Raw genomic sequence first — 13,053 nt, 5'->3', positions numbered from 1 at the left:
GACTTCTATGAATTCCAAAATGCCGAGATACCTGACATTGATTACTTCCCGCTTGCAACATCCCTACACCTATTTGCATTTCACTTGCAGTCAAATGACGTCGCTCCATGACGTAAAGAATATCTACTATTTCAATTTTTTCGCTAATTTTATTTAAATGGTTGGTAAAATTATAAAAACAAGACTAAACGTAGCAATAAAAACGCACTTAAATTCAAACAAATTCCCTTTCATTTAATTTTATGAAAAAACAAAACATAATCGAATTTTTTTTTACATCCAGCCAGTATGTCATCAATAACAAAAAAGTTTACATACCTATACACTTTGAGTGAATAAAGACTTAGAAATTAATTAATATAAATGGTAAATTTGTAATATCATGCATGTTGCTTAGACTTTTTTGATGTGTGTACATTGTATGCATTTAACCTTCAACAATAAAGGATATATAAAGCTAGTAATTTGAATACGGCCAGTTGTTTGATTAAGGTTTTTGCAAGTGGGATGTATGAGGCATAATTATTTGTACAAAATTAATTTTTTATTTAATTCAATTTACTTAAAAGATAAGTTAAATTTATTTAAAAATGATACAAGACGAAGAGGAATGTAAACTTTATCTGGAAAAGGTAAGCTGTGATAAGTTACACTAATATAAGTTACTAAGATAGATTAACGGCCGTTCCCAATATTCAGTCTATCCCTTACTAAAGATAAAAATCGTAACTATCGTTGACTTACCTGTCTCAATAAACTTATCGACGGTAACTCACCTTATACGTACACACTGTCTGTCAATGGGACGACGTATACCTTACCAGCGATAGAAGTTTGTATGGATATTGCAATTCACGCGTCCCAATATAAGGCGATAAGAATGACTTAAAGGGTATATTGGGACAGCTTCAGATTATTGACAGCTAATTACTGACAGTAGAAGGTAGTAATTGATCTCTATCTGTAGATAGTATATTGTGAACGGCCGTAAAATTATTCAATATAAAAACCTTAGAATTGCGAAGAAATACATTACAATTTTTCTTTATTTTTTTTATTATTTTAACATTAAATTAAAACTAACATTACGGGGAAGTGTACCAAGAATACTGGCAGCATTTCCGCGTTAGATAGATAGGTTGATCCGTTGACCGAAATAGCCCTATTGAGGCGCGTATTATAATATTATTTTTATTGTTATATAAATTACCCACTAAACAATCAATTAGAGTGGCCATTACTTCTATCCAAGATTGGATTATGTGTACCAACTTATACTGCCGATACCTACATATTCGATTTTCCAGAAATTATACCTCAGATTCACCCATCCAACTTGGTTCATAATTATACTATAGTAAATTCAATCATTGTATGGATGTCGCAGGTAGGTATATTGTCAAAGTCAAAGAACAGGTAAAAGACTGTTCTGTGGTCAAAGCCGTGATATCACAATTTCACTAATGATATTATATTTAATTTAACCGCCTGGGTTTTCGTGACATTGTAATTTCACGGGTACACTATTGTGATATAGTAAGGCAATGATGTTTTGACAATTTTACTGGTGATTATTTCATTGGTGTGTTTCTTGTAACACCACTCTTCGACAACACTTCCCTTAAAGCCTCGCCTAGTATCGGAATAGTGGGTCTCGAAATCTCGAGCGATGGCCAATTCCGTGGCCATTTGGAGGACAAAGCCAAATTGGCTTCGAATAAGCTGGGCGTCATAAATAGAGCACGGCAATACTTCAAGCCAGCCCACGTTCTAGCGACACTTTGTAGATACAAAGTGCAGGTCCGGCCACATATGGAGAATTGCTGTCATCTCTGGACTGGCGCACCCCAGTATCAGCTTGATCCATCTAACCGCGTGCAATGCAAAGCTGCTTGAATTGTCGAGGACCCAGCGCTCTGTGAACGACTCACTGTAATAAACTAATTGTAATCTAAGCAAATCGGCCTTTGTTAACTAGTAGGTCCCAAAAACAAATTAATACTGTTAATCACAACGCACGAGCCGAGCGTAGCATGCCGGGGCATCGGCCAACGAGTGCCTGAACTGAATCGGCGCTCCAATGCTTACTCAAAGTCAATGATAGTTACGATTTTTATCTCAAGTAAGAGATATACTGAATATTGGGAACGGCCTTAAACCAGGCACTTAAATTGTAAGAAATGAAGTCGATTAACAATCTACCGTTTTATTATAATATATATCACGGCTTTGACAATATAAGGGAACCTGTTGAACCTTGGCATGTGTACCTAGGCCATTAGGCTGGTTTAAAAAATTCCCGCGATTTTAAATTCTATTGTCTAGTGTATTCTGTACGTCACTACTGACTATTCAACTTGTAAATAGTCACTTATCGCCATTAAGCCGGCGTTTGGTGTTATCGACGTTAAAAAGTTTTTTGGGGAAAATAGTAAGTATTTTTAATATGCTTTGAAGTCTGATATTTTTAAACGTGTTATAATAGTCACTAAACTTTTATATGCAATTGGTTCTTTTCTTTAACTAGTAATAAAACAATCATAAAGTTATAATTAACCCCAATTTATTTTAAATCCACCGTTTTGTTGAAGTTGGAGTAGTGTTGTACCTCGGTCACTGTCAATCAATTGTACATTGGTCTGTGGCCAAGGTACATTTAGTTGTACTTTGGCCAGGAGAATATTTTCTTAAAATATTTCACATTCACGTTACATAATATTCCTAATAAAATATAAAAGATTTCGTTTCATTAGAAAAAAGAAACTTTGAATATTATTTTGATTTTGTTCAGAATTTGTGAGTTATTTTTTGTTCTACAAATGATTTAAGTTTTCTTTAGTGTTAATTCCGCCAATACGGCATTAGACTCAAGAGCTTGAGTCTCGTGGCGGATTTTGGCGAGATAACGCGTCCTGAGGATGCCTCGTGTAGAGGCGAGACACGTGTCGAATTGTTTAAAAACAAATATTGGCGGAATTAACACTAAAAAAAACTTAAATCATTTGTATAATTATGGATTTTCGCAAAGTAACGCCTACTTCAATAAATTTTATTTTTTGTTCAATATGTTATTTAAACGAATTAATCGGTTTAAGTTAAGAATAGTTATATTTTCCATAAATTACCCCCAATTACTCATTGTGTCATAGGTACAACATAGTCCTAAGCCTAGGTCCATAGGGTATGTTGTACCTTAGCCATAAATCCCTTGTTTCGTTTTAATTATCAAAACACATGGAACTATGAAATATACATTTTTAATATTTTGGTAGTGAATACTCAAATAATTTACCTTTCAATTACGCTACGCTTATTTTAGAAAACATTTTGCAATGTTCAAGAAACTCAACAACGTTTGCTGGGTCAGCCAGTTTATCAATATAATTACATTTTCAGGAACTGCTTGCTCCGCATGAATATTTACTTAAACTGCCTTCCAAAGAAAAACGTCTAAGAATTGCAAAGTCCTTGAACTACTGGCTGGGTTTGCCAAAGGAAAAATATCAATTCATTGTTGAAACGATTCAGTCGTTACATACAGGTTCATTGCTGTAAGTTTATTTACAATTACTGTAATAAGCTACTTAGAATATATTTAAAGCAATATCCTGCACGTACATAAACATTATAATTTATACAGTAAAATAAGCGACAAACATAATTTGAACACTAGAAATAACTACAAACTTATAGTGCCCCCTACTAGGCTCTGTAAAATAAACAATTCTTTTGCATGCGATAGTATTAAATTTTACAATGAATTACCAAAAGGTGTATCTGAATTATGAATAAATTAATTTAAATCTTTTATTAAACGCAGACTTATGTCGAAGGCTTACAGTATTGAAGATTACGTAAACGATATTACAATATGGAATTAAATAGTATTATAGTTGTTATTTTTATGATTTTATGGTTCAGCCTTGTGTTGTTTTACTGGATATGCAATATTTTAAAAAATATGATTTAATCTTTAGTGTAATTAATATGTATGTATCTGAATTGTATTTTTTGTGATTGACGTTGACGAGCAATCTTTTGATTTTATGCCAATAAAATATTTTTGACTTTGACTTTATAAACTTAAGAAAATAAGGTTATCGGAGTGTGTGTGCGTGTATGTAAGGTCGTGTGTGTGTTTGGATAATCATTGCAGTAAATGTATATTTCTTCTTTTAGCTGTACTTTGGACTAATAAGTTTTTTTTTAATGTTAATTAAAAAAATTATTTTAAATAAAACGAATCCAATAAACAACTCTTGCGTGTTGAGTGGAAAATCAACCAAATGGCAAAATTGATATTCAAATTCAAATATATTATCTTAATTCAAAAGAGGATATATTATCTTTTTCTTTACTTCTGTTTTCAAGACGTATAAATGATCTAAGATTAATAGTATCTTAAGGCTGCACAAAATCTATTTCCAAATTAACTTTAGAGCATCATTAACAAAAAAAAATTAAAGATATCTGTTGCCTGTCAATCATATATTATTTTTGATAACTATATTGTTAGTATCAAAAAAAAGCATCAGAAGTACTTCAATAATCAAAGACCTCTATCTTTAATCGTATGTGTGAGTTTTTTTGAAATTAGTGGGCATCTTATGTCTCAAAGTGACGAGCGCAGTTGTAGTGCTCAGTATTTTTGGGGTGTTTCAAGAATCCTGAGCGGCACTGCATTGTAATGGGCAGGGCGTATCAATTAACATCAGCTGAACATCCTGCTCGTCTCGTCCCTTATTTCCATTTTATAAAAAAAATCTGGGAGTACCCGGTCACTCTGATTAAGCGGGCTTCAGAGATTGCAGAAAGAAATAATTTCAAAGAAAATATAAATATTACAGTATTTTTTTTATTGAAAGGATCGATGATATCCAGGATAATACTCTAGTTCGCCGGTCTGTCCCGGCAGCTCACCTGATATATGGAGAGCCACTTACAAGCAACGCGTCAATGCACGTCATGACACTTTGCCTGGAGAAGCTTCTAAGTCTTGGACATCCAATGGTGCGTATATTAGTATAGGCAATTAAAAATGAGCTATTTCACTAAAAGTGCTTGCATGATGGCCTGATTACTGCCGCCGAATGCCACATTCGAACGACACGCCACAAATTATGATATCATTCCCCACCATCTGGATGCCTGGATCAGTGCGGTTTTCAGGTATTTTCCCCACGTACAACCAAGCTGTAGAATGCGCATCCTTATGCGGTGTTTCCAGGACGATACGACTTGTGACTTTCTTGAAGGTATTCAAGAAAGCGCGTACAGCTTTCTTAAGTACCGGAAGTGATTCTGTGATCCTCTGGTGTTGCAAGAGAATGTGGGCGGTTATGATCACTTAACATTAAGTACGCTCGATCGACATCCCCTTCCATAAATAAAGATATACCTAAGTCTGTCATCTTTTATGGTGATGGAGCTGAGGCCGAACTGACAGCAGCGATCTGAGAGTAATAGATAATAGGTAATCACGGGTGGCTAATCCTGCAATCCCAACTTCTCAAGGTAGTTTATGACCTCGGGGAGAGTCCTCGGTGACCCCAGGTGTTTGGCCCGGTATGTGGCCAAACTCCAGACTGTTCTGCGCGACCGTCTCTTCTGCCTCCAAGCAGGCCCTGCACCGTGGACTGCCGGTGACATCTATATTAAACAGTTGCTTTTTAAAAGGGCATTTGGTCTGGGAGTGTATTTCGTGTCAACGCTATCAATCAAAAAACAAAAGACAGGGAGTCTTGGTCCTTAATTTTATTAGCTATATGAATCGAAACCCTTTGTCACTAGAAGCGTTCATCAATCAAGTAATGATTTTGACGATTGTAGACTTACAACCACCTATGGACAGTCTATTTCTTTGTATTAGTGGTCTTTGCGGAAATATCTTTGCTATTTTGTGACAGGTTCGCTTCCAATGAATGATGAAAGCAAATAACAGATTAAACCAATTAGTTACCAAACCTAATTGAATTCCATCCATTGTAGCTGCTTCCTTTTTTTAACATTTTCGGGACACATTTGAGAATTTGGCATATGGTTCAATCGCACGGTACCCGAAGGCAAAAGAACACAGGTAGGTATACCTGTAGTTTAGCCACGCAGGTACGCCATTGCAAGAGCACATGCTCCGCCTTGAGGCAGCGCAATAGGTAAAATAAATGAACTGATTAGCTTAATAACTCTAATACTACATCTCCAAGGTGTGGGAGCAGGATTCTAAAAACGCTTTGGACCCCACAATAGATTTAAGCACTAAAATGCTATTCATGAAAAAAACGGAGAAGAACGGGCGCATGAAACTCAACGGGCAAATTTTTCAGCCTGAGGGTGTTCGCTCCATTCCTAGTCTGTGGCATCATTAAGAAAATCATTTATGTTATAGGTATTTGTGTTAATAACCTTTACTACAAGAACGTGTATTCAACTATTCCTTTTTAAAGTCGTAACACATTTGTTTAATGTTATGTAATTCCAAAATCTGTATTTTTGCCAGTAATGTAATGGACTATGATTATTTTCATCATTCCATTTTTAGATCGGAAAATTGTATTGTGAAAATTTCTTGGAAAATATTCGAGGACAAGGAAAGGAAATTTATTGGAGAGAACGTTTCCAATGTCCAAGTGAAAAACAGTATAAATATATGTGTATGCAAAGTAAGTATTATATACGACCACTGTACAGTGTGACGACAATTTAGTATACTGTCAAGCCGTTGTTTTATAACCAGTTATAATGGTTACTATTTATAACGGAATGCGATCCCGTATACTGTCAGCCGCATTTTTTGACGCAGCATTCAAATGAGTGTATTAAAGTTTTCTAGTTCATTAAAAAAACTTTTGTTAGAGTACTGTCAAATTAAAAATATATTAATTAATATTTTAGGCACTCGAGTGGTTTTGACTGATCACGTGATCAAAGTACTGCGAGTACCTTACCTCGAAAACGCCAGTGCTCACAGTAGAATATGGCGGCGATTTATGACGTCATATATTTCCCTAGGGTACTGCGGCAGTATACTGGCAGTCCATAACGGAATGAATTTTTCTACAGTGATAGCACTGTGCAGTGCTCGCAGTGCATATCGGAACATACCCATAAAAGCAATTGTTCTTAACACTCTTTCCACGGAACATACTAAAAAGTGTTTGTTTCAGAGACTGGCAACATGTTCAATCTTGCCTATAAAGTCATGCAGTTATTTAGCAACGATAAAAGGGACTTCACGAAATTAGTCAAAAATCTTGGATTATATTTTCAGCTATGTGATGATTACTGGAACTTAGTGAATATTGAGGTAGGAAAAAATATAATTTATTTTATTTTTGTTATAACAAATCCTTTGAGATTTTAAAGAAACAGACGCATATCTATAATACGAGTGGGAGGCTTTTTTGCACAGGATGCCGGCTATCTAGCCGTAATCTTATGGGTACCACAACGGCGCCTTAGGCTAGGGTTACTATGGATGCGAGTTCTGACGAAAATTTGTTCTGACGTGTTCTGACGGATTGGTGAGAAGATACAAACGCCTGGTATCCAATGACAGTGTTTACACTGGCACCGACGAACGCGTCAGAACATGCACGACGTCGTCAGAACAACTCGAGCGTTCAAATGAGTTTGATTTTTTCGCACGACCTGCGTCTGCGAATTTCGAGTGATTTGGTTTCCACCATGGATAACGATAAATTCATCAGTCTCGTGTACGAGAACAGGTGTTTGTGGGATATGAGAGACAAAAATTATCACAAGAGAGATATTTCTCGGTAAAAGTGGGAGAAAGTTGCTACAGAACTCAACACTAGCAGTAAGTACAATTTTTTATTTTGATGTGGGGTTTACATTAATTAGGTACATGAGCAATAAGAATTAATCTTTACATTTTATCTATCAAGAACATGACTTGTAGAGCTATATATTATTACAGTAGTTTATATTGAAACGGAATTTCACCTGCTGGATTAAAAAAATAATTTTTCAAGATTTCTATAGTCTCATTCGCGCTTCATCCGTAGTGATTATATCTGCGTGAAACTGGCACATTCTGTATGGACTCAAAGTCCACCTCGGGAATATCAACGAAGAAGAAGTAAGACCTTCTTTATCGATGTCAAATCATATTTATCAAATTCGTCCATCTTCGCTGGACGGCAGAAACGAACTGATTATCAGAATAACAGAAAACGCGCACAGTGTAAACGCCTCGTTCTGACGAGGATTTCGGACGTACTCGTCAGAACAAATTTTCATCAGAACTCGCATCCACAGTAACCCTAGCCTAATTCCGCCGTGTAGCAGTAATGTGTAAGCACAGACATAGATCCAAGTAGATACCGCAAATCCCTCCATCTGTATGAAAACTAAGCCTGCCCTTTTTTTGTACTTACTGTGACGTCGTTAAAAATGCAAGTGCTTCGAGCCTAACGTTTAACTAACCACCTCATCATTAGTTGACGTTTTCAGTACATCAATAGCCTGTATTGCTTATTACTAAATTCGGCAATGTATTATAAATCATAATAAAAAATAAAATAAAAGCGTCAAAGGAAGACCATTGCTCCTCTTTTGTCCCCTTTTAGACACGCGAAGTACATACACTCGCGTCATATATTTGGATCTATGTCTGTGTGTGAAGGCATTATTGCGTTTTGGTCTGAAGGGCACCGTAGCTAGTTACTGGGCAAATGAGACTTAACATTTTATAATATCTCAAGGTGACGAGCGCAATTGTAGTGCCTCTCAGAATTTTTGGGTTTTTCAAGAATCCTGAGCGGCTGTGCATTGTAATGTGCAGGGTGTATCAATTACACACTCACACATACAAGAACACATAAGAACCACCACATATAAGAATATAGGAATGTGTGTGTTGGTACGGACGCGATCTGGTAACGGACCATATTCGATTGTATGCCGCATTGTCCATCGCACAAAATTATTATTATTACCGTAAATTGGTGCGAGGCGCCCACCGGACCGTCCGATGGTCCGTCCGTAACAAATCCGACCGTGTGTTTTGGCTATTAGAACCCCGGCAACGATATCCTTAATGGGTAAGTATAAATTTACGGGGCGACCATCTTAGATTTATTTGGTATTTATAATATATCTAATCATAAATACCACCGCCTTATTTGTCAATTCGTTCTCAATTACCTGAGAAACTTGGAATGAAAGATATTTATACAAATTGTTGCAATGGTAGTTCTGTTTAACGGCCATTTTGGAATTTATAAATTCTTTCTCCACCATTTCGAGAATTTTACAAATGATTTTTTTACTTCGTTTCTCTTGTTGACCTAGTCTAAAATTTGGATAGCATTTGCCCGGGAACGCTTAAAAACCTCAGGATATAATGTACCATTTATCCTCTTCTGGATACAGAACTTATTTTTTAGACTAATTTATATTAACAATTTATTGAATTGCAGGCGTTAGAAGAATTGCCCGATGCAAATATACGCAATAAAAGTTACAAAAATAACACAAAGGATGTTGTGAAAACAAATGGTGCGGTAAGTTATATTAAGGACGCTTTTGCAAATGTATCAAAAAGGATTATGCATGTATTCCATAAGGTGTCTCAATACTAAATCCGTGATAAACTATATTTTGTCTCTTTTATGCACAACTATGTAGACAGAGATAAAACACACTCACTTGATCAACGTATTGAGACGTCTTCTAGAATACCATAGTTCCGGACCTCAGTTTATAAACTTCGTTTACTTGCGCTTTTTTTTGTGACGTATGCCACTACCGGAGGATATCATCCTCTCCAACTGGATACTTTTTTGGCTTCACCATCCAGATGACTGTAGATTGTTTAGTGGTTAACGCGCAAACATGAATCCTTTGAGGGTTAAACTAAACAAGGTTCATTTTATCCCATTCCATGACAATTATCGTACGGGTCACCTGATGTTAAGTGATTACCGCCGCCTATATTCTCTTGCAACACCAGAGGAATCATAGGAGCGTTGCCGGCCTTTCAGATAGGTGTCCATTTTAGAATTTTTTATGTTAAATTTGAATATTATGTTTTGCAAGGGCTAATTTTTCAATATGTCTAACCTAACATAAAAAGTAGTACAAGCTATAAATATTTATTAAATTGTGCTATGCAAACCCGTTCAGAAAGTTGAAATCTATATATTATATATAAGATATTTCCACCTACGTGGGACTCGACTCATCACGATATCTCTGGAACCATAAGGACCACATAACACTTGAAATTTGGTAGAAATATTCGAGTAGAGGTCAGCATAGAACGGAATTTACGGAATTCCACCCGCAAGAGTTTTTATTTTATTATGAACAGAACAACGGGTCAACTAGTATTGTACCTATAAATGAGCAAAGGGGCCCAGCAGCTGAGCACTCGCCACATTTGCGCTGTGCCTTGCAAAAATAAACCAGCCATGTTTCGTGGTGTCCTTGTTCGTTTGAGCTTATATAACTGCAACTTATTATATTCTTTTTTAAGAAAGCGGAGACTCGATATTTCTGTGAAGATCTGACAGAGGGCAAATTCACTTTGCCAATTATTCACGCTGCTCAACAGGAAGGTGGCGAGGTTGTTCTGAGTATCCTTTATACAAGTGAAATCCAATAATTGATTAGTTATAAATATTAGCCGGGAATTATCTACGGAGTTGCTTCATTTAGTTCATTATCAGAGTTCAGATACGGTTGGGAAGAAAACATAGCAACAAGATTGTCCAGAATTGGGCGTGTGATACAAATGGCCGTTGGGGTTGTAAAGTCTTCGAATGGCGACCACGTACCGGAAGACGCAGTGTTGGTAGGCCCCCCACAAGATGGACCGACGATCGGGTCAAGATCGCCGGAATATGTTGGATGAGGGCAGCGCAGGCCCGATCGTAGTGGAAATCTTTTGGGGCGGCCTTTGTCCAGCAGTGGACGTCTTTCGGCTGTTGATGATAAAACACGCGTTTACCACCTTAATGATTTTGACAAGAATGAACTGTAATTGACACAGGGAAAAACACGTTAAAAACTCATACTGCTCGTAAAATAGGGTCATAAATTAATTGTAGTTCAATTATTCCTTAACTTTTGGTTAAGATATTCTCAGGCAGCGTACAAGGGATCCGGACCGAAAGAAGTTTTGCGTGTCAGTGCTAGAGAGCCTTGGTAGTATCAAGTACACCAGAGATCAGATTATTGAGCTAGAAAAATGGCTACGGAACGAGGTAGAGTATATTAAACGTTTTAATTACACAATATAGTGTATTAAATACTCGTTAATAAACATAGATACAATATTCCCATTTTATTTTTTCATTCCTAAGTTTGCCGCCGAGCAGAATCTGAAGAAGCTTGTGTCTCATAGTATAATATTAACTATAGTGTTGTTATTTACAAGTCAAACAAAAAAATTAGCTTTACTAAAATACTAAAGAAACTAGAATGAAAAACCGAAAATTCTGAACGGTATTATAATGACGCATCACTTTGAGATATAAGATTTAAAGTCTTATTATTATTATTATTAAGGCTCGACGTATACTGAGTGGGCCTCCGATTGTCAATACTAAAGTGATTGCACTGCTCCTCAATCTAATTGTTTTATTTATTTGAATTTTACTAGGTCTGTTTTAATTATTTTTAGTTGTTTTTATACCTTAAATTTAGTTTGCTTAACTTATAATTTTAGTTTAATATATTATGTTAAAATTACTTGTTTCTTAAAGGTTTTATTTAGGTATTTATTAAATTATAATTTATGACCTATTTTTAGCAGTGTAATTATGTTGCCAATAAAGTTTATTATTATTATTATTATTAGCTGTCTTATTAAACTAGTCATTATAGAACCAAATCGTCCCTTGTTCACTAGTAGGTCCCAAAAACAAATCACAACGCACTAGCCGAGCGTAGCGTGCCGCGGCAGTGAGTGCCAGAACCGTAATTTCACATATTATTGGGGATACACAATTGTAACGATCACATTGTGTATTGTAATTTCTACATAGAAGCTATGAAAGGCAAAACATCAACACGGCTGTTTGCCGGGTCAGCACTTGCTTAAAATAGATTTGTTCATCTTTAAATCCTATAAAAAGTAACTTAACTGATTTCAGATAAATAATTTCGGCGGTAATTCAGAGCTATCAGCAATTATAGACGAGATGACTCTTTACTTGTAGTTTTTTGTGACTGCTTGCCGTGCCCTATCAACAAAAGAAAGCAATGGCGAACTTAATCCAGCGAAGTTCTTTTTCTCTTTCACACGTCTTTGGTCTCACACTCTTACGCCTTTGTGTGTTCATATAGAACTGACTTAACAGAATTTTGTTATGAAAATTTGATTAAAATATTTAACAGATCTTTTTATGTATACCTTGTTTATATTCACTGTTGTTGAAGTAGTACTGATAACATGAAACCACAATTTGTATCAAGTACAAGCTACGAGCAAGGAAAGGATCACTTGATCGCCTTTCAAGTTTTGTTAAAGTTATATTTCTTACGGTGCAGTCTTAAAGCGCTCTCAAATTGTATGAAAATAAAGTCATAAAAATGGAAAGATGTTTTAATTTTAATTTAATAATGTTCTCGAAAGTTTTATTGAATACTAGGATGATTCTTGAATTTCCCTTAACATTGATGAAAGAAATTCAAGAAAAGGAGTAAGCAATAATTTTAATTACACAAATAAAACTGAAAACAAAATTTTAAGAACGATGCGGGACTTGGAAAGTTTTGTTTTCAGTTTTATTTATGTAATCAAACCTAAAAGTGAAGGTTATCACTTATCACTTTAAAATTTAATTCCTTATGTACATAAATGAATTCTCATTCTCATGAACAGCTCTGATGTTTTGTAGTCTTTTACAATTTCATTGTCTTCTACTATTCAATTAAGCATTTATAATAGTATTTGCAACAGTTGTATAAGAAGGGTCAAAAATCGTAATTCTTTGGGAGAGGTCTTTGCCCAGCAGTGAACGTCTTTCGGCTGAAATGTACAGAATATTTTTATATATTACTAGCAGACCCGGCAGACTTCGTACT

General features: G+C 35.6%; 1 protein-coding gene across 1 annotated transcript; it reads left to right on the top strand.

Annotated features, from left to right (window-relative positions):
- The first annotated feature begins 488 nt into the window (after positions 1-488).
- LOC126979976 (terpene synthase-like) lies at positions 489-12,565 on the top strand. The gene is made up of 9 exons (XM_050829589.1): positions 489-632; positions 3,397-3,551; positions 4,866-5,010; positions 6,539-6,659; positions 7,164-7,303; positions 9,441-9,524; positions 10,499-10,598; positions 11,101-11,228; positions 12,120-12,565. Exons 1-9 carry the CDS (start codon positions 591-593, stop codon positions 12,183-12,185), a joined length of 981 nt encoding a protein of 326 aa, XP_050685546.1. The 5' UTR covers positions 489-590; the 3' UTR covers positions 12,186-12,565.
- The last annotated feature ends 488 nt before the right edge of the window (positions 12,566-13,053 follow it).

This window comes from Leptidea sinapis, chromosome 1, assembly GCF_905404315.1.
Source record: "Leptidea sinapis chromosome 1, ilLepSina1.1, whole genome shotgun sequence".
Classification (NCBI taxonomy): domain Eukaryota; kingdom Metazoa; phylum Arthropoda; class Insecta; order Lepidoptera; family Pieridae; genus Leptidea; species Leptidea sinapis.
This window is presented reverse-complemented; position numbering and strand designations above follow the sequence as displayed.